General features: G+C 47.2%; 1 protein-coding gene across 5 annotated transcripts in view; it reads right to left on the bottom strand.

Moving 5' to 3' along the window:
• XDH (xanthine dehydrogenase) overlaps positions 1-22,963 on the bottom strand; it is a 440,380-nt gene that overhangs the window by 183,552 nt on the left and 233,865 nt on the right. For 3 of the 5 annotated variants that reach the window (XM_063918955.1, XM_063918959.1, XM_063918954.1), the window contains exons 2-3: positions 8,230-8,287; positions 5,553-5,649 (exon numbers count right to left, since the gene is read on the bottom strand). In XM_063918955.1, the coding sequence (XP_063775025.1) occupies positions 5,553-5,649; positions 8,230-8,260 (128 nt within the window). In that variant the 5' untranslated portion in view covers positions 8,261-8,287. Of the gene's footprint in view, positions 1-4,811; positions 5,123-5,552; positions 5,650-8,229; positions 8,288-22,963 lie in introns of those variants that run through there. The other 2 variants (XM_063918956.1, XM_063918958.1) reach the window with 2 other exon arrangements.

Here is a 22,963-nt window from a genome sequence, read left to right as displayed (position 1 = left end):
TACTTCTCCGGTTATCCATTGGTTACAAAAGCCCTGGTATACGTTGCACAGTTTGCTCGTAGAAGAGCAATGAGGCGAAAGAAAGGCCCGGGGCCTGATCACAAGTAATCAATCACAGCGGCTTTGTACTAGAGTGGTGAAAGAAAGGCCTAGGGCCTGATCACAAGTAACCAATCACAGCGGCTTTGTACTAGAGTGGTGAAAGAAAGGCCTAGGGCCTGATCACAAGTAACCAATCACAGCGGCTTTGTACTAGAGTGGTGAAAGAAAGGCCTAGGGCCTGATCACAAGTAACCAATCACAGCGGCTTTGTACTAGATTGAGGGGAGCCGTTGGATAGACTACTTGCACATATAGACCCCACCATGTATATGAATAAATGTCTGATGCTGGCTGAGACTTTTGTGGGGGACCTTACATAGTTTGTTGCCATGCATTAGCTACATCTAGACCACCCTAAGGGGCCTGATCCACAGCTACACGCATACTGTACATGCCAATGCCCACGTAGTTGATAAGAAATTTTCTAAAAACTTTTCCGGCTCATTCATTGCACAGAGTATTCACACATACTGTAGAGGCTGTTGCTATCGAGATGGACGCTATCAGAAATGTTGTGAAAATATGTTGGGCTTTCCTGGGCGGTGACTAGGGTTGCCACCTCTCCAGGATTTGGTGGCAACCCTCCAGGAGGCTTTTCCCTTACCCGGATTCCGGGATTCTCACGGAATAAGGGGACCCTGGGAGCGGAAGCGAGCGCAGGCGCAGCACGCGGCTGGCAACACACCACCGACAGTGTCAGTCACAGAAGTCCCCTATGTGCGCGCCGCACCCCACCACCAGCAGACCCACTGATTTGTGGGATGGTGGAGGCGAAGCTCTGCTAAGACTGACAGGACGATATTAAGGGAGCAATTTTACTGCATATGAGGCAAAATAGTGCTTACCGCACACACATACTGTCCACATGTCACAGCTGCATATCACCTACCTGTCCTGATGCAAATGGGATCGTCCAAGTTTGAGGGTATGAACCCACTATCCTGATTACCCGGACTTTGCCGTGATTTGGACATAGTACGCACCCCACTTATGCTTTAATAATGAAACTCGTACTTTCATGGCATTGAAGAGAAGGGTGGGCAGGTTACCATTATGGAAGCACTAGACTCATGCCCATGGAGATGTGACCATGCCCTTTGTGATGTGGGCACCCCTCCAGAAGGACACAGTCATGCCCAGCCTGATTTAGGATGTTGGAAAGGTATATAGTTTGTACCCATGAGCTGGAATTGCTCCTACTTGTAAATCTCTAGGTGCCCATACACCTAAAGATTTATCTTCCAATCTGGCTGGTTGGAACGAAAATCTGGTAATGGATGGGAGCAAATAACAGTTGACCATTTGAAATGGTCAACTGTCATTTGCTCCCATCCATTTCATTTGCTCTCATCCATTACCAGATTTTTGTTCAAACCAGCCAGATTGGAAGATAAATGTTTAGGTGTATGGGCACCTTAACTATAAATAAACTCTAAAATGCTGAATGCATGAGGTACATTAAATGCGAAACGCGTTGTCAATTACGATGTCTGTTACATTGCCTCATTGTGGACCTGATGCGCAAACCTGAACTCCTGGCACAGATCTATGGGTACCATACTTTGGGTCCTATCAGGGCCGGTGCAAGACTTCTCGACACCCTAGGCAAAGCTTCTGCCTGCTCCCCCCCCCCCCCCCCCCCCATACACCCACCCACCCCTCAGGTAAAAGTGTGGAAGTGGTTTCTCAGAAGTTCCACAGCTGTCAAAAAGAGCCTGTCCCCTAAAAAAATATGTAAAAAAAAACACGCTTACTGACACAGATTCCGCTGACACATACACACTTACTGAAAGAGATACACTACCTGCACTTACTGACACAGACACACATACATACTTACTGACAGACACCCCCTAACTGACATAGACACTAGTTACTGGCAGATACCTCTTACTGACACAGATGCCCCTTACTGACAAATACCCCTGACATACACCAGTTATTGGCACACACCCAGACTTAACTCACCGACACAAAAATTTACTGACACAGATACTTACTGACATATACCCTTTACTGAAACACACACTACTTACTGATATACAGTATACCCATTACTGACACAACTTACTGGCATATACATAGACACCCTTTGCTGACAAAGATACAACTTACTGATACACACTACACAGACACCACTTACCGACACAAAAGCTTACTGACACACACACATACACACTACTTACTCACACACTACTTACTGACACACACATGCACCACTTACTGAAACACACACCACTTACTGACACACATGCACCACTTACTGACACACAGACGCACCACTTACTGACACACACACACACATCACTTACTGACACAAATGCACAGACACCACTTACTGACACAAATGCACATACTACACAGACATCACTTTCTGACACCACTTACTGACAAACACACGCACCACTTACTGACACAAATGCAGACCCCACTTACTGACACAAATGCACATACTACACAGACACCACTTTCTGACACGAACGTACAGACACCACTTACTGACACACAAACGCACCACTTACTGACAGCCTGCAGGCTAGAGTAAAATCTCTTACCATCTCCTGAAACTTTCATACTGACATCGTCTCAAAACATTCTGTGACCTGGACATTTCTCCACAGAATACTTGAACATTGCAGCCTTGTGTAACATGATGGAAGGGGGAGCGTAACATGAGAGATGCAATCGTGGGGGAAGGCAGGGGCAAACGCAGGATATGCAGGAGGGGGTTTCCAGAGGGGGTCGAGCTAAGCACGGGGGTGGAGATTGTGGTGACCCAGTATATGCCATTTCCGTTAAACTAGCATAGAAATAGGCCTACATGAGATGATAGATAGATAGATAGATAGATAGATACTCGTAGAAAGACAAATGTATTTTAGAATAGTCAAAGAGCTATTCTAAAAATGTATTAGAAAACCACCACTGTATAGAAATATATGTATTCCCCACAACGTTTTGGGGAATACACTCCCCGTCCACAGGTTGCATATCGAGGACGGGGAGTGTATTCCCCGAAACATTGTGGGTTACATAAAGTAAAATCGCAATCACTACCTGCAGTGCCATGCCTCTTTTCCATTTTGGAGGACTACCGTTATGTATATCGGCTGATGCATGGGCACGCAGGAGGTTGAAACAATCCAGGGGAGTGCCGGACCTATCCGACTGCATATATATATATATATATATATATATATATATATACACACACACACACATACACTGTATATATAATATATTATATATATATATAATATATATTATATTTGTACACATGTAGCCACGCTCATCCATCTCATGATGCAAATGCATCGCGGCATGGATGACGTGACTAGTGTGCCCGCTGTGCATGCTCGTGCGTGTGTACGCATGCGCATACAATGTATTCCTATGTGCAAATGCCACGCTGCGATCAATCGCAGTGTGGCGGATTTGCAGTATCTGCGATGCGTATGCCCGTGCGTACACATCGCGAGATAGATGAGGCTGGCTACATCGGTAATATATATATATATCTGTATATATATATATATACACACACGTGTATATATATATATATATATATATACACACATACATATATATATATATACACACAGAGCAAAAAGCGGCACTCGGAGACTTAAATGTGAAAAAGTTATATTTCAAATCAGCAACATGAAAGCTCCAACGTTTCGGAGCTCAGCCGCCCCTTTGTCAAGGTGCACATGCACCTCGACAAATATAACTTTTTCACATTTAAATCTCCGAGTGCCGCTTTTTGCTCTGTGTCAGTATTGGATTTGAGGGCACCGGAGTTTACATATACAGCTATGGGAGTGCCGGTCTGAGGACATTGATAATATATATATATATATATATATAACATATATTAAAACTTTTACAATTTTACTGCAGGAGGAATAACGTATACTGTATGTATATTTATCTAAGCTTGAAATACCTTCCTCCAGTAAGGAAGAGTATCAGACAGTGGGCTGAGTGAATAGAGGCAGCACGGAATGTAAGGACTGCATCCAACAGCAGCTGATACACAGGCAGTCCAGGATAGGCTCAAAACCCGCGATTTGCGGGTCTCTAAAGGGGGCGGAGCCAAATATCAAAGGGGTGGGGCTTAAATCGCGGGACGCAGCGGCGGCTTTTTTTTTTACAAAACCATAAATTTGGTCTGTCAGGGGGGGTTTCTGGGTACTCAGAACCCCCCCCTCCCTGCGTGCGCTAGTGGAAGGGGGTGTAATATGCCAGAGGCAATTGCGGGAAGTGGGAAAGTAACAAGCGGCAGGCAATCGCGGGAGGGGGCGGGTTACATGTGCTAGGCAATCGAGGGAGGTGGGTGGGTAACATGCGGGAGACAAGCGCGGGAGGGAGGGTGAGTAACACGCGGCAGGCAATCGCTGGAAGGGGGGCGGGTAACATGCGGGAGACAAGTGCGGGAGGGAGGGTGTGTAACATGCGGCAGGCAATCGCTGGAAGGGGGACCGGTAACATGCGGGAGGCAAGTGCGGGAGGGGCACAGCTAATATGAAGAATGCAATGAGGGAGTCTGAATTAATTAACGAGGTTGCAGTCGTAGTGCGGGGCAGGAAATTACCGGGTTCCATCGCGCGCGGGGGAGAGGGGTTGGATTACAGACAGTGACACTGACAGTGCTACTGATTTAATATAACAATAGCCGCCCTACTCATCACCTGATGGGTTACACTTACCAATGTTACACAGACATCAGTGCCGTGGCAGTTGATAACAGCAGCATCCCTGCTCCAATCTTTCATCGGCAGCATGCGGCTCCGCCCTCCAGTGGCCGGCGCTCATAGGCAGCTGCCTAAAGCTGCCTAGTGGTGGCGCCGGCCCTGGGTCCTATTCCGGCTGGATCGCAACTAGTGATCCAACTGCAAAAATTATGATGCGGACACATGCGCAGGGCAGGGGAGCGGCAGCGCTCCGTTTCCTAGGCGGAGACGGATCACTGCGGGTGTGGCGTCATGGAAACGGGGTGGCGGCAGTCGAATGGGGGGCGTGGGCGTGATCGGGACAGCTGCGTGACATCACACTCAGCAGCTCCAATCAGAAAGATGGCGGCGGCCCTCCGGGTTGTGCCAGCAGGAGGCTAACCTACTTTCTGCGATCACACTGAAATTGCGGTGTGACCGCAATTTCAGAATGGACACGGGGAGGCGGCGGGTAGCATGCTGGATGGTCTTGCCCTGCGATGGGCGGCCCCCCAGCATTCAATCAAAAGGATTGCGTAAGGACCCCTATTGAGTGAGGATTGCAAATTCTGCTTTTTAGGGTCCTTACGTAATTTACTTTTTTCAAGCTTAAAAGCAAAATTAATTCCATGTTTCTGACTGAAATAAAATACTCAATGTTGTTTTTTAGTGATACAACTAATAAGGCGAATTTGTGAATTGTTTCCTGACTTTCTGAACCCTGCTGTAAAAGGATACACGATTTTGTGTTGGAATGTGCAGTATCTAGAGATCATTACGGTACAGGCGCCGCATCCTCCTTCTCCGCAGCCCAGTTTGGTTCCAGGTAGCCCCACTGTAGGAGACGGTATTAAGGGAACAACCAACATTGTGTAACAACCAACCTCTAGCATCTGAATCATTGCTTCTCCTCAGACCACAGTCCTAAATGGAAATTCAGTACAAGGAGCAGATAATCACACTGTGAACGTTATACTGCATGGATAATTAATTGCAACGTACCTTCAACATAAAAATCCTTGCACTGTGCACATTACAGTGTATTAGGAGGGACCAGGTCTGGGGTAAGGTACTGAGCAGTTCCAGGTACCCACGGAACCAGTTTTGATTAACTTTAGAATGTAAACTTTCACAAGCAGGGCCCTCCTCCCTCATGTGCCTTTATGTCTCTTACTTAACCTATTTTCTTTTCAATACTCCCTCTGATGGCACCAAATCACTCGGTTTTCTGACACCCTGATATAAATTTCACTGCTGTTTACTGGTGCGGCTATGTTTATATACCCTGTACTTGTATTGAATTGTAGGTCACTATCTTCATGTTTTGCTTATTTGTTTACTCTGTAATTGGGCGCTGCAGATTCCATGTGGCGCCATATAAATAAAGAATAATAAGGATAATAATAATTATAAAGTGTAAATTAAAAAAAATGTTCCTTGTTAGAAGTTCATTGTGTACATTGCTGTAGGATAAGCTCCCTCCAAGGTAGGCCAAATGAAAACCTGTGCAATCTGCACTAGCAGTGTAGGTTTGGAATTCTGGGTTTTCCGTGGCTATTGTGTGACATTACTATAAAACTGTGCAAAAATATTAAAAATAAATAAAGCTACCAGTCAGATGTTTTAAACTTCCCCGGAAAATAAAGTCTAACTTTGATTGGTTCTTACGGGTTCAGCACATTTCTGAACCATTACTGCCACCAGTGCAGGCTCCTTTCCGATGGCTGCCAGCATCAGTCATAGGTGTATCTTTTACTGGGTGCAGGGTGTGCAGTGTGGGCCCACCTTGCACCCAATAAAAGATACACCTATGACTGTGAGATTGGGGAGGAAAATAGAACTGGCTGAAAGGCAGGAGGAGAGGCAGTTAGCAGCACACTCCCAGAACTTAGATACAAGCGGTTTTCCTGCTGACCACCTTTTTCTTTCCGTAAAGTCTTTGGCAGTGGTCAGCTTAAGGGAGAGAGTGGGGCTGTGGTTGGGACATTTTTATGTTCACATGAGTACTGTAATGCCATGCTCTGTATAGCAAATATAATAATCATTTGAAAACACTTTTAAGAAATATGAATAAAAGTCTTGACATAGTATATCATGTTAGGAAATGCAAGATGTTTGTCAAAGACTGTGTAGCTGCTATGGGGAGGTGGCTTATGTAGCTGACCCTGACTGAGATGGGGCTCTATGGTAAGATACATAAATATATATTGTGGGGAGAAGGGTTGTTTCTCACCTGAATCACCCACATTTCTGTGGGATCAGCTCCCTCAAAGGGAGGAAAAAGCAAAACCTATGCAGTCTGCACTGGCAGTAGAGGTTTGGAATTGCGGGTTTTCCAAGCTGTTCAAATCCAGCATGAACTCATCACTGACAGGAAGGTATAAAACTCTCAAACACCCAGTGTTCTGTGTACTGATGCTGGCTAGAAGCCAGTTAGTAGGTCGGAGTCTCCTTAGTGCCAGGGACTGATGATAGATATATATATATATATATATATATATATATATAAAATTTGTGACAGAGGAGCACAGCAGATTGCTTCTGCAGACCATTGCAGCAGACTAATTATCAAGCACCTTAGTGTTGTTATATTTACTTCTACCTGTTTTGTTTATTTGATGTGCCTGTTTGTCCAATGCTATGTCTATGCATGTCAAAGTGCAGTGTCTGCTGCCAGTAAAGACATTGCTTCACCGTGAACCTAATTTTTACATTCTATATATACAGATGAAGACATATTTATCTTGGCTTTTAATAGGATTAATTGAGCCAGGGCAGTCGGATTTAATCCCCTGCTGTAATTACTTAATCCCCTGCTGTATTGTTCTGTCTTACTGTATTGCAGCTGAGAACAATAGATGAAAGGCTTATGCTAACCATTGTGTACTTAGGCGCAGCAGAGAGGCCAAGATGAGCATGGTTCCATCTGTATATATATACACGCAGACTCAAAAACTTGGGGGGACACAGGATAGGCAGACCTGGTGGTGTTCGCCGTCCTGCAGTTTGGATTAGTATTCTCTGGTTTGATTTGTCACCATGATAGGACACATCATGTGATCAGTTTATAGACCTATTGTAAGTGACCCTGGATTTGTGGATTTGGTGACATGAGTGGACAATGAGTTACCGAGATACGACCCTCCCCTTAAACTAGTGGCAATCAGAGATTTTTATATAAAGGCCGCCACAATTTTCCCTCCATTGCTTGGTGCCTTCTTTATTATAATGTGTGTATTGGTTGATTGTCTTTGGGACAGAGAGACAGAAAGCATCTCTTCCTGTCCGAGGTCACGGCCAAAAACCTTCACTAATGGTTATCGATGCCGTACACACGGGAGGTATAGCCGTACACACAGGAGGTATAGCCGTACAGACGGGAGGTATAGCTGTACACAGAGTAGGTAGAGGATACGTTTCCTTCTGAGATAGGTCAGTAGAGTCATTTTAGGATCAGCATTTTTCTCCGTAACCTGCAAAGGAAAACAATTATATTATAAGGAGGAGTTTTTAGGAACATTTAATACAGTTAGTAAAATTGCTGGAGGTTTGACATCAACAAGTAAATTTACTGACAGTAACAATAATGTAAAAAGAAAATAAAAAAGGATTAAGATCTTTTGCGTTGTGTTGACGTTCTTACACCTTCCTGACATTGGGGGTGATTCATTCAGGACTGGTCGCTGTAGTGTGGCGCAGACGTTTGGGGACGGGGGGGGGGGAGTGGCGATGGTAAACGGAGGCCTGTCACCTCCTTTTTGTTGGAGCACTTAGGTCAGGCTCTCCTTCTACCGACATAGACTTCCTGGCCGCAGTGACGAAGCTGCGGCAGCCAGTCTGTATAACCACAGAGGTTATCCAGCCGGCTGATGGTGTCGCAGGTGATCCTAGGACGCAGAACTGGATCACACACACGTGCAGGAGGTGTCTACTTATACGAGGCACTTCCTGCTACACGCCCATATCTGAGCAACATTGCTGCTTCCAAGTAAGCATCAGCGATGTTATTTCCATCCACGTCTGAATCACCACCACTACTGTACTAAATGAGTGTGGTATGTTAGATTAGACTTAGGTCGACCGTGTCTAGGTCAACCACTATTGGTTGACAGTAAGTAGGTTGACATGGTTTCTAGGTCGACAGGGACTCTAGGTCAACGCTCCGTTTCCAGGGAGGAGACGGAGCGTTGTGGGGGCGAACGTGGGACGGAGTTGGCCGAATGGGTGCGTGTTGTGGGCGTAAGCACGGCAGCTGCGTGACGTAATCAGGGAGAAGGCGGAAGGTCTCCTTGCTGCGCCGGCAGGAGACATCCAGTATTTCTGCTAACAAGCAGAAATTGCGATCACTCGCAATTTCTGCTTGTTGAAGGGGGGTGGCGGCGGTCAGCATGCTAGGAAAAGGATAGCAAATTCTGCTGATTAGCAAAATTTGCTATTCTTACTGAATTAGCCCCTTAATACAAATCCCAGGAGGAAGATCCTGGTGGGGAAAACGCCTGTTGAACACCTATAGCGTAATTCAGTTAAGCACAGGAGATTTAAAAAAAAAAACCCTGTTGCACCTCCAGAGAATGTCTATTTTTTCCTAAAATAGTTATTTTTAAGAATAATAATACTAAATAATAAAAATAATAATAATACTAAATAATAATAATAATATTAAATAATAATAATAATAATAATACTAAATAATAATAATAATAATAATAATAATAATACTAAATAATAATAATTTTAATAATAATAATAATAATAATAATAATAATAATACTAAATAATAATAATACTAAATAATAATAATAATATTAAATAATAATAATAATACTAAATAATAATAATAATACTAAATAATAATAATAATATAATTAAATAATAATACTAATACTAATACTAAATAATAATAATAATAATGATAATAATAATAAAACTAAATAATAATAATAATAATAATAAATAATAATAATATTATTAAATAATAATAATACTAAATAATAATACTAATAATAATACTACTAAATAATAATATTAATAATAATAATAATAATAATAATAAATGTATTTATTTATTTATTTATGTAGTGCTCCTTTTCCAGCAGGACTCAAGGCGCTTTACAGAATTAAAAGACTAACACCTAAGGGGCTTATACAGACACTAATTAGTGAGGCATGGCTGGTGTGTGCATTGAAGCAATGGAATTTTATGTTTTTGTCATCGTCCCCATCTCTTCTGTCTGTATTTTGGTAATGGTAACCCCCCAACTGTTGTTTTTTTGTTTTTTTTGTCATAGTACCCTCCCTTGACCGTTTTTTCTTTTTTTTGCTATATTGCCCACCTCCTGTCAGGTTTTTTTGTAACAGTACCCCTCCCTCTCGACTGCGTATGGATCGTAGTACGCATGCGCAAGGCCAAACAGCGAAAAAATCCTGCAACTTTTTTGATTGCTAGGCGTATGCAAGTGGATTGACAGGAAGCGGGTGTTTGGGGTAGTAACTGGACGTTTTCTGGGAGTGTCAGGAAAAATGCAGGCGTTCCCAAGCATTTTCAGGGAGGGTGTGGGACATCAGCTCCGGCCCGATCACCCTGTTGTAGGAGTAAGTCCTGGGCTCCGCACATACTGGAAAAATCATTCCATGGTGAGTGAGTTGCGAATGGATTTGCAGCTGGCCGGCGTTTGCAAAGCTTTTTTGCGTGGCCTATGCAGGCTTGCACGGGGCGGTATTTCACTCTGTCTGGGCGGCGACTATCCGATCGCAAACCTCTGCAAATTTGCAGAGGAGCGATCAGGTCTGAATTAGGCCCTATGATTGTGATTCCGACCCATTCGTACGCAGCGGTTCTTCGCTGCGGTGCGAACAAGTCGGAAATGCGCATGCATGGCGGACGCATTGCGCACACGTGTCGTTGCCTGGCGACGATCACAAGAAGACGGACAGGCGGGAGACGTTCTGGGGCGGATTCTCACCGTTTTCCAGGCGTGGTGAGTCCAACGCAGGAGTGTCGAGGCGTTTGGAGGGCGGATGTCTGACATCAGGACCGGGACCTTCATCGTTGGATCCGCCGCACTGGGTGAGTAACTGCAGCCCTGGTCTTGTTTTACTTGAAACTTTTTTAGCATAGCAGGGCTGCACAAGCGTTCGCAGCCCTGCTTTGCTATAATACACTCCCCCGTAGGCGGCGTCAGGTTGATCGTACGAGCAGCAAAAAGTTGCTACGTGCGATCAACTCGGAATGACCCCCTGTGTTTCCTAGCTCATGTGCTCATGTTCCCTGTTCCTGTCCTGGTGTGATTGCTTGGACTTCTATACTACGTTCCTGTCTGGACTGCTGCCCCTGTTCAATGGTATGCGTTATGTTTATCCTGGCGTTATCTGCCACCATTACCTGTCAATCTCTGGACTCTTGTACTACTGTTTTATGTGTCCTGGACTCTGTTCTAATATCATTTATCATTTTGTAATCCATTATTTAACCTGGTACATCCTGGTAGTATAACATCCAGTACTTACAAACCGCATTCAAGAAATACTGTTTTGTCATTTACGGCTGTTGATCAAGTGTTCCCGCTATTCCAGTCACTCTGTACTTTTGTTTGATTACCTGTTATCCAGCCACACCCACATAGAATTCCTTGTTTGTTCATGTACAGTATTTCATTTATTAAATACTTCAAGTTTATTGATACATTGGTAGTGTTTCAGCTAAAACTCCAGTGGTTAACAGCCTGTGTGCCAACGCAGAGTCAGAGTTGGAGTCCTCAGTACAGTACTTTGCTTACCAAGCTTCCTTCTTTCTTCTACGAGTCACTGCTACTCCCCTGACAGGCAACCTTGTCATGCGTGCCCCCCACCACGCTAGCGCCCAGGACACATGCACCGATTGCCCCGCCCTGTAATTCATTTAATTAAACAGCACTGTCGGCCGGCAGACTGGGTCCCCTGAGACCCACAGGGTCCTAAGTGACTGCTTTGGCCTCATAGTGGTGAATCCGCTACTGCACAGAATCTGTAGAACATAATTGAAGGCTGTAGAGTGTAACAGGTAACATAGAAACATAGGCCCTCATTCCGAGTTGTTCGCTCATTCTTTTTCTTCGCATCGGTGCGATAAGTCGCAAACTGCGCATGCGCAATGTTCGCAGTGCGTCTGCGCCAAGTAAATTAGCACAAAAGTTTGGTATTTTACTCACGGCTTAACAAAGAAATTTCATCGTTCTGGGGATCGTAGTGTGATTGACAGGAAGTGGGTGTTTCTGGGCGGAAACTGACCGTTTTATGGGTGTGTGTGAAAAAACGCTGGCATTTCTGGAAAAAACGCAGGAGTGGCTGGAGAAACGGGGGAGTGTCTGGGCGAACGCTGGGTGTGTTTGTGACGTCAAACCAGGAGCGAAAAGGACTGAACTGATCGCAGTGGCAGAGTAAGTTTCGAGCTACTCGGAAACTGCAAATAAATTTCTAATCGCTATTCTATTCGCAATTCTGCTAATCTTTCGTTCGCACTTCTGCAAAGCTAAGATTCACTCCCAGTAGGCGGCGGCTTAGCGTGTGCAAAGCTGCTAAAAGCAGCTAGCGAGCGAACAACTCGGAATGAGGGCCATAGAATTTGACGGCAGATAAGAACCACTTGGCCCATCTAGTCTGCCCCTTTTTTTATCCTTTAGGTAATCTCAACCCTTTTTGAACCTTAATTCTTTGTAAGGATATTCATATGCCTATCCCAAGCATGTTTAAATTGCCCTACAGTCTTAGCCTCTACCACCTCTGATGGGAGACTATTCCATTTATCCACTACCCTTTCTGTGAAGTAATTTTTCCTTAAATTTCCCCTGAACCTCCCCCCCTCCAGTCTCAGTGTATGTCCTCAAGTTCTAATATTGCTCTTCCTTTGAATAATGTTTCCCTCCTAAACTTTGTTAAGACCCTTGATATATTTGAAAGTTTCTATCATGTCCCCCCTTTCTCTTCTCTCCTCCAAACTATACGTGTTAAGATCTTTTAGCTTTTCCGGGTACGTTTTGTGATGTAGGCCATGCACCATTTTAGTTGCCCTTCTTTGTACACTCTCTAATGAATTTATATCCTTCTGGAGATATGGTCTCCAGAACTGGACACAGTATTCCAGATGGGGCCGCACTAATGACCTATACAGTGGCATTATCACTTTCCTACTACTGATTCCTCTCCCTATGCAACCAAGCATCTGACTTGCCTTTCTCATTGCTTTGTTGCATTGCTTTCCTGCCTTCAAGTCACTTGAAATAGTGACTCCTAAATCCCTTTCCTCCTCAGTAGTTTCCATTATAGTACCCTTGATACTATATTTAGCCTTTGGGTTTTTGAGACCTCAGTGCATGATTTTGCATTTTTTAGCATTAAACTGTAGTTGCCACGTTCTTGACCATTTCTCAAGCCTATCTAGGTCATCAATCATTTGTTTTACCCCTCCCGGTGTGTCTACCCTGTTGCATATCTTTGTATCATCTGCAAAAAGGCATACCTTCCCTTCAATACCATCTGCAATGTCACCAACAAAGATATTAAAGAGAACTGCAGGCTGGTAACGATGGGCACCTGGTGTCATGAATCAGGGTCTTAGCCCCACTTACCACACCCAGTGCTGCCACATCATTGCTCTCTGCACATCCCCAGTGTCTCAGCAGCAATCCAGCTTTCCACAGCACATGTGTAAACAAACAAGCCAGCTGTATGCGGCCTTGTTGGATTTCTCCATGTGACTCTCCAGTCCTATCCCTGTGCTACAGCAGTGCTCACATGATCCAGGCAGCTATTGACTTCCACTGCTACCTATTTAAATCTCTTCAGGAGAACAGCACATTGCCAGAGCAACTTCTTACTGAGATAGCTCCTGGTCCCCAGGGTTCAGTCATTCCTGTGCTGTTCCTATTTTTGATATTGTGCTTCTGTGTCTGTATCCTGCTGAGTGGACTCCTGTTATCTACCAGTAATCCTGTGTCTGCAGTTTTCAGCAGTCTGCTCCTATCCTGCTCATTGTTACAGGAGGTTCCCCAGCACTGAAAATACATCTGATCTGGACTCTCGCTCTGTCCCTTTGGCTGATATCCATAGGTCGGGCTCTGGGGTTTGGGTTCTCCTGTCAAGGTTTGGTTCCAGGCTGAGGTGAGTTGTGGTTTCCAGATTTACCTGGCTGGGTCAGTCGGGGATTTGGGGTGCCGCCTCTCCTCTTTCAGTTTCTGAGTTACGGATTCTGGTTCCAGTTCCAGGCCTGTGTATAGGAGGGTTCCAGGACAATTCAATCCTTGTGGTTGTTTGCCCTTAGGTCCTTCATTCCTGTCACAGGTTTGGAGTTTCCAGGCTCCGTACTATGCACATCCGAGTTTCTCCAGTTATGTATGTCTGAGTTTCCAGTTATCGGTGCTTGCCTTTAGCTTCTGTGTCAGGGGCTGGGGTTGAGTTACATATGACCAGGGCCAGGCTCTCATCTGGGATTCCAGTTCTGTATCCTTGTGCAGATTCCAGTCCATAGTCCCACTCTGTGTTGTTGGGATATCCACGGACCTCTAAGCTTGTTGGTCAAATCCATATCTACTCCATGACTAGACCACTCATCGGGGGTCATTCCGAGTTGATCACACGCTGACGATTTTCGCTGCGCTGCAATCAGGTCTCTACTGCACATGCGTATGCACCACAATGCGCATGCACGTCGTACAGGTACAATGCGGATCGTTGCTGAGTGATGGCTTTATCGATGAATCCATACGCACAGCCGATCGCAAGAAGATTGACAGGAAGAGGTCATTTATGGGTGTCAACTGACCGTTTTCTGGGAGTGGTACGGAAAATGCGGGAGCGTCCGGGCGTTTGGAGGGTGGGTGTGTGACGTCAATTCCGGCACCAAAAAGACTGAAGTGATTGCAAGGGCTGAGTAAGTTCAGACCTACTCTGATACTGCACAAAATGTTTTTGTAGAGCTCGGATGCACAAGCGTTTGCACACTTGCAAAGCGAAAATACACTCCCGGCAGCGACTATGCATTTGCACGGCTGCTAAAAACAGCTTGTAAATGATCAACTTGGAATGAGGGCCATCAAGTCTTCAAGTTTCTTTTAAACTCCTGTTTCAGCTGGTCCCAAGGGTTCAAAGTCGGATCTGAAACCCGCGACTCCCGTGACACCTGGTAGGCTGTAGAAGACACTACTGAGGAATAGAAGATGCACTCTTGTGTAGCGGGAAAGCTCTGAGCACAGATAGAAATGCAAGCTGCTAAGAGCCTGAGGAGTCATATACATATTATTAATATTATTATCCTTTATTTATATAGTGCCACAAGGGATCCGCAGCGTCCATTACACAGTACATAATCAAATGAGAAAACAAGAAAACTGCACTTACCGTTCAAGACAATATAGGACAGATATGAAAAAACAGGGGTTAGGTGTCATCAAAGGGAGTATGGAGTATAAGATAGTGTAAGTAAGAAAAGGAAAGGCACATGAGGAAAGAAGGCCCTGCTCTTGCAAACTTACAATCTAAAAGTTGAAGGGCTGACAGACCGGGGTGATACAGAAGGGGTAGACAGTGAGCATAGACAAGAGGGTTAGGAGGAGAGTTGTCTGGATTAGGTGAAGAGGTGGGTCTTGAGAGTCCATTTGATGTTTTGTAGTGAGGTGGAAAGTCGGATGGGGAAACATAGAGAATTCCAGAAAGATAGGGAGCAGCACATGCAAAATCTTGTAGGTAACAATGGGAGGAGGTAATCAGTTGGCCGGAGAGAAGGCGTGCATTAGCAGAGCGAAGAGGACAGGTGGGAATGTAAAGAGAGATAAGGTCAGAGATGTAAGAGGGAGAAGTGTGGGTGAGGGCTTTGTAGGTGAATGTGAGAAGCTTGAATTGGATTCAGAATGGGAAGGAAAGCCAGTGGAGATCCTGAAAGAGAGGGGATCTGGATGTAGTACGTTTGGTGTGTGAGACGAGACGGGCAGCAGCATTGAGGTCACATTGGATTGGACAGAGGCATTTTTCAGGGAGGCCAGATAGGAGTAGATTACAGTAGCCCAGTCTGAGATGACCAGTGATTGGATCTTAGTAGCGTCCTGGGTGAGAAAGGGTCTGATTCTTGAGATGTTTTTGAGATGGAAACGACAGGTCTGTGAGAGGTACTGAATGTGTGGTTTGAAGGATAGGAAGGAATCAAGGATTACCACAAGACAGCTCACTTGGGGGCTTGAGGAGATAGTAGTGCCATCAATGGATAATTAAATTGTATGAGGTGAGGTTATGCAGGAGGGAGGAAAGATGATCAGCTCAGTCTTAGACATGTTAAGTTTAAGAAATTGCTTGGACATCCAAGAAGAGAGAGACAGTTTGAGATACGAGAGAGGAGAGCAGAGGAGAGGTCATGGGAGGAAAGGTAGATTTGTGTATCATCAGTATAGAGATGATATTGTAAGTCAAAAGAGCTAATGAGCTCACCGAATGAGGATGTGTAGAGAGAGAAAAGGAGAGGCTCAAGAACAGTACCTTGGGGGACACCTACTTGTAGAGGAAGTGGGGGGGAGGGTGGAGTCATGAGAATAGACAGAAAAGGAACGGTCAAAAAGGTAGCAGGACAACCAGGAGAGACCAGTATCACGCAGAGCAAGGGAGTAAAGGATTTGCAGGAGGAGAGGGTGATCCACAGTGTCAAAAGCAGCAGAGAGGTCAAGGAGAATAAGCAGAGAGTAGTGGCCCTTGGATTTAGCAGTAAGGAGGTCATTGCAGACTTTCGTGACGGCAGTTTCAGTGGAGTGCAGAGGACGGAAACCAGACTGGAAAGGGTCAAGCAGTGAGTGGGAGGAAAGACAGTGAGGCAGTTGTAGACAATGCGCTCAAGGAGTTTGGAGGCAAAAGGGAGGAGAGAGATGGGTCAGTAGTTGAAGAGAGTGGTAGGATCAAGGGCAGGTTTTTTAAGAAAAGAGGAGACAAGTGCATGCTTGAAGGCAGAGGGGACAGTGCCTGATGAGAGTGAAATATTGAGCAAGATAGGAACAGGCAGGAGAAGAGAGGAGGCAGAGAAGGTGGGAGGGAATAGGGTCAAGTGGGGAGGTGGAGGGAGGGGATGACCGGATGAGGAACATGACTTCCTAACATAGTAACATAGGCCCTCATTCCGAGTTGATCGGTCGCAAGGCGAATTTAGCAGAGTTACACACGCTAAGCCGCCGCCTACTGGGAGTGAATCTTAGCTTCTTAAAATTGCGACCGATGTATTCGCAATATTGCGATTACTAACTACTTAGCAGTTTCAGAGTAGCTCCAGACTTACTCTGCCTGTGCGATCAGTTCAGTGCTTGTCGTTCCTGGTTGACGTCACAAACACACCCAGCGTTCGCCCAGGCACTCCCACCGTTTCCCCGGCCACTCCTGCGTTTTTTCCGGAAACGGTAGCGTTTTCAGCCACACGCCCCTGAAACGCCGTGTTTCCGCCTAGTAACACCCATTTCCTGTCAATCACATTACGATCGCCGGAGCGAAGAAAAAGCCGTGAGTAAAAATACTATCTTCATAGTAAAGTTACTTGGCGCAGTCGCAGTGCGAACATTGCGCATGCGTACTAAGCGGATTTTCACTGCGATGCGATGAAAAATACCGAGCGAACAACTCGGAATGAGGGCCATAGTTTCTGAGGTTGAAAAAAGACAATTTGTCCATTGAGTTTAACCTGTTAGTGATCAACTACACTGTAATATTTTTTTAAGACTAAATTTAACTGTGTTGAATGTTTAGCCATTATGTCTATTCCTTTTTTTTTTTTTTTTTTACTATTGTGCATGATTTACCCACCATAACACTGTATATCCTTATCCAATATGAATTTATCTAGCCTATTCATAAAAGCAATGGCTGAGTCCACCATTGCTACTCTCTGAGGCAGTGAATTCCAAATACGTATTGTCCTTATTGTGAAGAAACCTTTCCGTCTCTGTGTGCAAAATCTCCTCTCCGCTAACCTAAGCTCGTGTCCACGTGTCCTTTGGGTTAATTTTACCAAAAACAAATCCCCTGCTAGCTCTAGTATTGTCCCCTTATATTTTTGTAAATGCTAATCATGTCCCCCCTTAATCTCCTTTTATCCAGTGTAAACATGCCTAGTCTAGCGAGCCTTTCCTCGTATTCGAGCATCTCCATCCCCTTAATCTGAACCTTTCTAATTATAGAATATCCTTTTTGTAGAATGGTGCCCATAATCAGAGCCGGCCCTAGGCATAGGCAAACTAGGCAAATGCCTATGGGGCACAAGCAGCATCTGCTGATTAAAATGATATGCAGCATGCCTATATTCTGTGTGTGACTGCGGCTGTATCTGCATACGAAATGATACATTGCAGTGTGTTCCTGGAAATCAGTGTAACGTAGCAGTTCATATGCAGAGTCGCACACAGACTATAGGCATGCCGCATATCATTTTAATTAACAGAAGCTACTTGTGCATCCTAGCCACATAGTAATGCAAATAAGACGAATCTTCATAAAAAAAGGCGCCCGACGTTAGCAGAGCTGCCAGCTGACTCACGTCAGACATCTCCTGCCGCATGGCATATTGAGGCAAGATGTATGAGGAAACATCTGTATCCAAGCAGTCAGAGGTCACAGTGTTAGCGGCCATGTGAGTGCTGTGTGTGAGTGGGTTGGTTGTGCAGTAGTGTTCGGCATATGTGTAAGGGGCATTATGTGTTTCATGTGTATAAATGCATTAATAATGTGCGGCATATGTGAAAGGGACAGTATGTGTATAAGGGCATTAATAAAGGTTGGCATAATGTGTTATGTTTATAAGGACATTAATAATGTGTGTCATATGTGTAAGGGGCATTACTGTGTGGTATTATGTATATAAAGGCATTACTAATGTGTGGCATTATGTGTATAAGGTGCTCTACTGTGTGACGTAACGTAAAGAAAGGGCACTACTGAGTGGTCTAATGTGAATAAAGAGCATTATGTTGTGGTGTAATGTGAATATGGAGCTATTCACTGTGATGTAATGTAAATAAGGGGCACTACTGTGATTAGTAATGTTTATAAGGTAAAGTGGTACTACTGCATGATGTAACGTGAATTATGGACACTATCGCATGACAATAAAGTTGTACTACTGTGTGGCCATGCCCCTTCCCAACAAGAACACACCCCTGTTCAGGCTGTGCGCCGAATGTGTGCACTGTTCCTAATTAAAATATAGGGGGTAGGAACACCAAAATGAGGACTGCTATGGGTGAGAGGTGATGGTGCTGGAAATGGGGTGCAGCGTCAGAGGCGGGACTAGTGGCGGTGCTAGGGGGAACCAGCCAAAATCTTGCCTAGGGCATCATATTGGTTAGGGCCAGCTCTGCTCATAATTGCGCACAGTATTCAAGATGTGGCCTCACTAGTGATTTATATAATGGGAGTATAACATTCTCATCCCTTTATGCATGCTAATACCTTGGTTGCCTTATTTTCTGCATTCCTAGTTTGGACAGTACTGCTAAGTTGGATATCTGTGTGAACACCTACATTTTTTTCCAGTATAGAATCCCCTAGTTTTTCACCATTTAGTATGTAGGTAGTATTATTGTTCTCGCTACTGAAGTGCATTACTTTACATTTGTCACAGGCGTGCGCACGGGGGGTACCTGGTGCGCACAGGCACCCCCTAATGTCTGGCACCCCCCTCACACACGCCTGCTGTAGTGATTGCCGGCACTCACGGGGGAGGAGGGGGTGCAGCATCAGGCGTTCATTGCCTGTCCTCCCTGATCCCCAGTCTAGCATGTGATGAGCTCCGGTGCTGGAGCGCGCACGGGAGGTGGGGGGGGGGTTTGGGGGGCGGCGGCAGGTGCTTTCTGTAGATTGGCTCTTTCCCCTGCCTGCTTAACAGCAGCATGGTAGGGGGAGAGCTGCAAGGTGGCAGAGTGTTCCTGCCATGCGGAGACTTCTGCCCGCGGCTGGGAAGGGAAGGGGGGTCGCGGGTGCCTCCCGCTGACAGGGCAGGCTATGCTCTGTGCCTGAGTCTATTCAGTGCTGGTCTCCCCTTTGATCTCTTGGCTGCTGCTGTGAATGGACACTTTGGCTTCTGGCCCCTGCGCAGGAACCCCCATCTGGTCATTTCTTATGGCTTCTTGCTGCTGCTGTGGAATGCTCCTGTTGCTGCAGACAGACCCTTATCTTATCTACACCACCTCTAAGGTACTGTTTTACCCCACTTCTAACCACTCTCCTATTGTGCACCAGTCCTCCTGCACCCTGAAACTGACCCCTGCACCTTGAAACTACCTTCCCTGCAAATGGCACCCCTGCATCTTACATCCCTGTACCCTACATGTACCCACCAACAATATGCACCTTCAACCAGCACCCTACACCTTCCCTCCCTGCACCCTGTAACTGCCCACCTCTGCACCTAACGCCTTCCCTCCCTGCACCCTGTAACTGCCCACCTCTGCACCCTACACCTTCCCTCCCTGCACCCTGTAACTGCCCACCTCTGCACCCTACACCTTCCCTCCCTGCACCCTGTAACTGCCCACCTCTGCACCTAACGCCTTCCCTCCCTGCACCCTGTAACTGCCCACCTCTGCACCCTACACCTTCCCTCCCTGCACCCTGTAACTGCCCACCTCTGCACCCTACACCTTCCCTCCCTGCACCCTGTAACTGCCCACCTCTGCACCTAACGCCTTCCCTCCCTGCACCCTGTAACTGCCCACCTCTGCACCCTACACCTTCCCTCCCTGCACCCTGTAACTGCCCACCTCTGCACCCTACACCTTCCCTCCCTGCACCCTGTAACTGCCCACCTCTGCACCCTGTGACTGGCCACCTCTGCACCCTACGCCTTTCCTCCCTGCACCCTCTTACTGCCCACCTCTGCACCCTACACTTTCCCTCCCTGCACCCTGTAACTGCCCACCTCTGCACCCTACACATTCCCTCCCTGCACCCTGTAACTGCCCACCTCTGCACCCTACACATTCCCTCCCTGCACCCTCTAACTGCCCACCTCTGCACCCTACACCTTCCCTCCCTGCACCCTGTAACTGCCCACCTCTGCACCCTACACATTCCCTCCATGCACCCTGTAACTGCCCACCTCTGCACCTAACGCCTTCCCTCCCTGCACCCTGTAACTGCCCACCTCTGCACCCTACACATTCCCTCCCTGCACCCTGTAACTGCCCACCTCTGCACCCTACACCTTCCCTCCCTGCACCCTGTAACTACCCACCTCTGCACCCTACACATTCCCTCCCTGCACCCTGTAACTGCCCACCACTGCACCCTACACCTTCCCTCCCTGCACCCTGTAACGGCCCACCTCTGCACCCTACACCTTCCCTCCCTGCACCCTGTAACTGCCCACCTCTGCACCTAACGCCTTCCCTCTCTGCACCCTGTAACTGCCCACCTCTGCACCCTACACCTTCCCTCTCTGTACCCTGTAACTGCCCACCTCTGCACCTAACGCCTTCCCTCCCTGCACCCTGTAACTGCCCACCTCTGCACCCTACACATTCCCTCTCTGCACCCTGTAACTGCCCACCTCTGCTCCCTACACCTTCCCTCCCTGCACCCTCTAACTGCCCACCTCTGCACCTAACGCCTTCCCTCCCTGCACCCTGTAACTGCCCACCTCTGCACCTAACGCCTTCCCTCCCTGCACCCTGTAACTGCCCACCTCTGCACCTAACGCCTTCCCTCCCTGCACCCTGTAACTGCCCACCTCTGCACCCTACACATTCCCTCCCTGCACCCTGTAACTGCCCACCTCTGCACCCTACACCTTCCCTCCCTGCACCCTGTAACTGCCCACCTCTGCACCCTACACATTCCCTCCCTGCACCCTGTAACTGCCCACCTCTGCACCTAACGCCTTCCCTCTCTGCACCCTGTAACTGCCCACCTCTGCACCCTACACATTCCCTCCCTGCACCCTGTAACTGCCCACCTCTGCACCTAACGCCTTCCCTCCCTGCACCCTGTAACTGCCCACCTCTGCACCCTACACATTCCCTCCCTGCACCCTGTAACTGCCCACCTCTGCACCCTACACCTTCCCTCCCTGCACCCTGTAACTGCCCACCTCTGCACCCTACACATTCCCTCCCTGCACCCTGTAACTGCCCACCTCTGCACCCTACACCTTCCCTCCCTGCACCCTGTAACTGCCCACCTCTGCACCCTACACCTTCCCTCCCTGTAACTGCCCACCTCTGCACCCTACACCTTCCCTCCCTGCACCCTGTAACTGCCCACCTCTGCACCTAACGCCTTCCCTCTCTGCACCCTGTAACTGCCCACCTCTGCACCCTACACCTTCCCTCCCTGCACCCTGTAACTGCCCACCTCTGCACCCTACACATTCCCTCCCTGCACCCTGTAACTGCCCACCTCTGCACCCTACACCTTCCCTCCCTGCACCCTGTAACTGCCCACCTCTGCACCCTACACCTTCCCTCCCTGCACCCTGTAACTGCCCACCTCTGCACCCTACACATTCCCTCCATGCACCCTGTAACTGCCCACCTCTGCACCTAACGCCTTCCCTCCCTGCACCCTGTAACTGCCCACCTCTGCACCCTACACATTCCCTCCCTGCACCCTGTAACTGCCCACCTCTGCACCCTACACCTTCCCTCCCTGCACCCTGTAACTGCCCACCTCTGCACCCTACACATTCCCTCCCTGCACCCTGTAACTGCCCACCTCTGCACCCTACACCTTCCCTCCCTGCACCCTGTAACTGCCCACCTCTGCACCCTACACCTTCCCTCCCTGCACCCTGTAACTGCCCACCTCTGCACCTAACGCCTTCCCTCTCTGCACCCTGTAACTGCCCACCTCTGCACCCTACACCTTCCCTCTCTGTACCCTGTAACTGCCCACCTCTGCACCTAACGCCTTCCCTCCCTGCACCCTGTAACTGCCCACCTCTGCACCCTACACATTCCCTCCCTGCACCCTGTAACTGCCCACCTCTGCTCCCTACACCTTCCCTCCCTGCACCCTCTAACTGCCCACCTCTGCACCTAACGCCTTCCCTCCCTGCACCCTGTAACTGCCCACCTCTGCACCTAACGCCTTCCCTCCCTGCACCCTGTAACTGCCCACCTCTGCACCTAACGCCTTCCCTCCCTGCACCCTGTAACTGC

The sequence above is a fragment of the Pseudophryne corroboree genome, chromosome 4 (assembly GCF_028390025.1).
Source record: "Pseudophryne corroboree isolate aPseCor3 chromosome 4, aPseCor3.hap2, whole genome shotgun sequence".
In the NCBI taxonomy this organism is placed as follows: domain Eukaryota; kingdom Metazoa; phylum Chordata; class Amphibia; order Anura; family Myobatrachidae; genus Pseudophryne; species Pseudophryne corroboree.
This window is presented reverse-complemented; position numbering and strand designations above follow the sequence as displayed.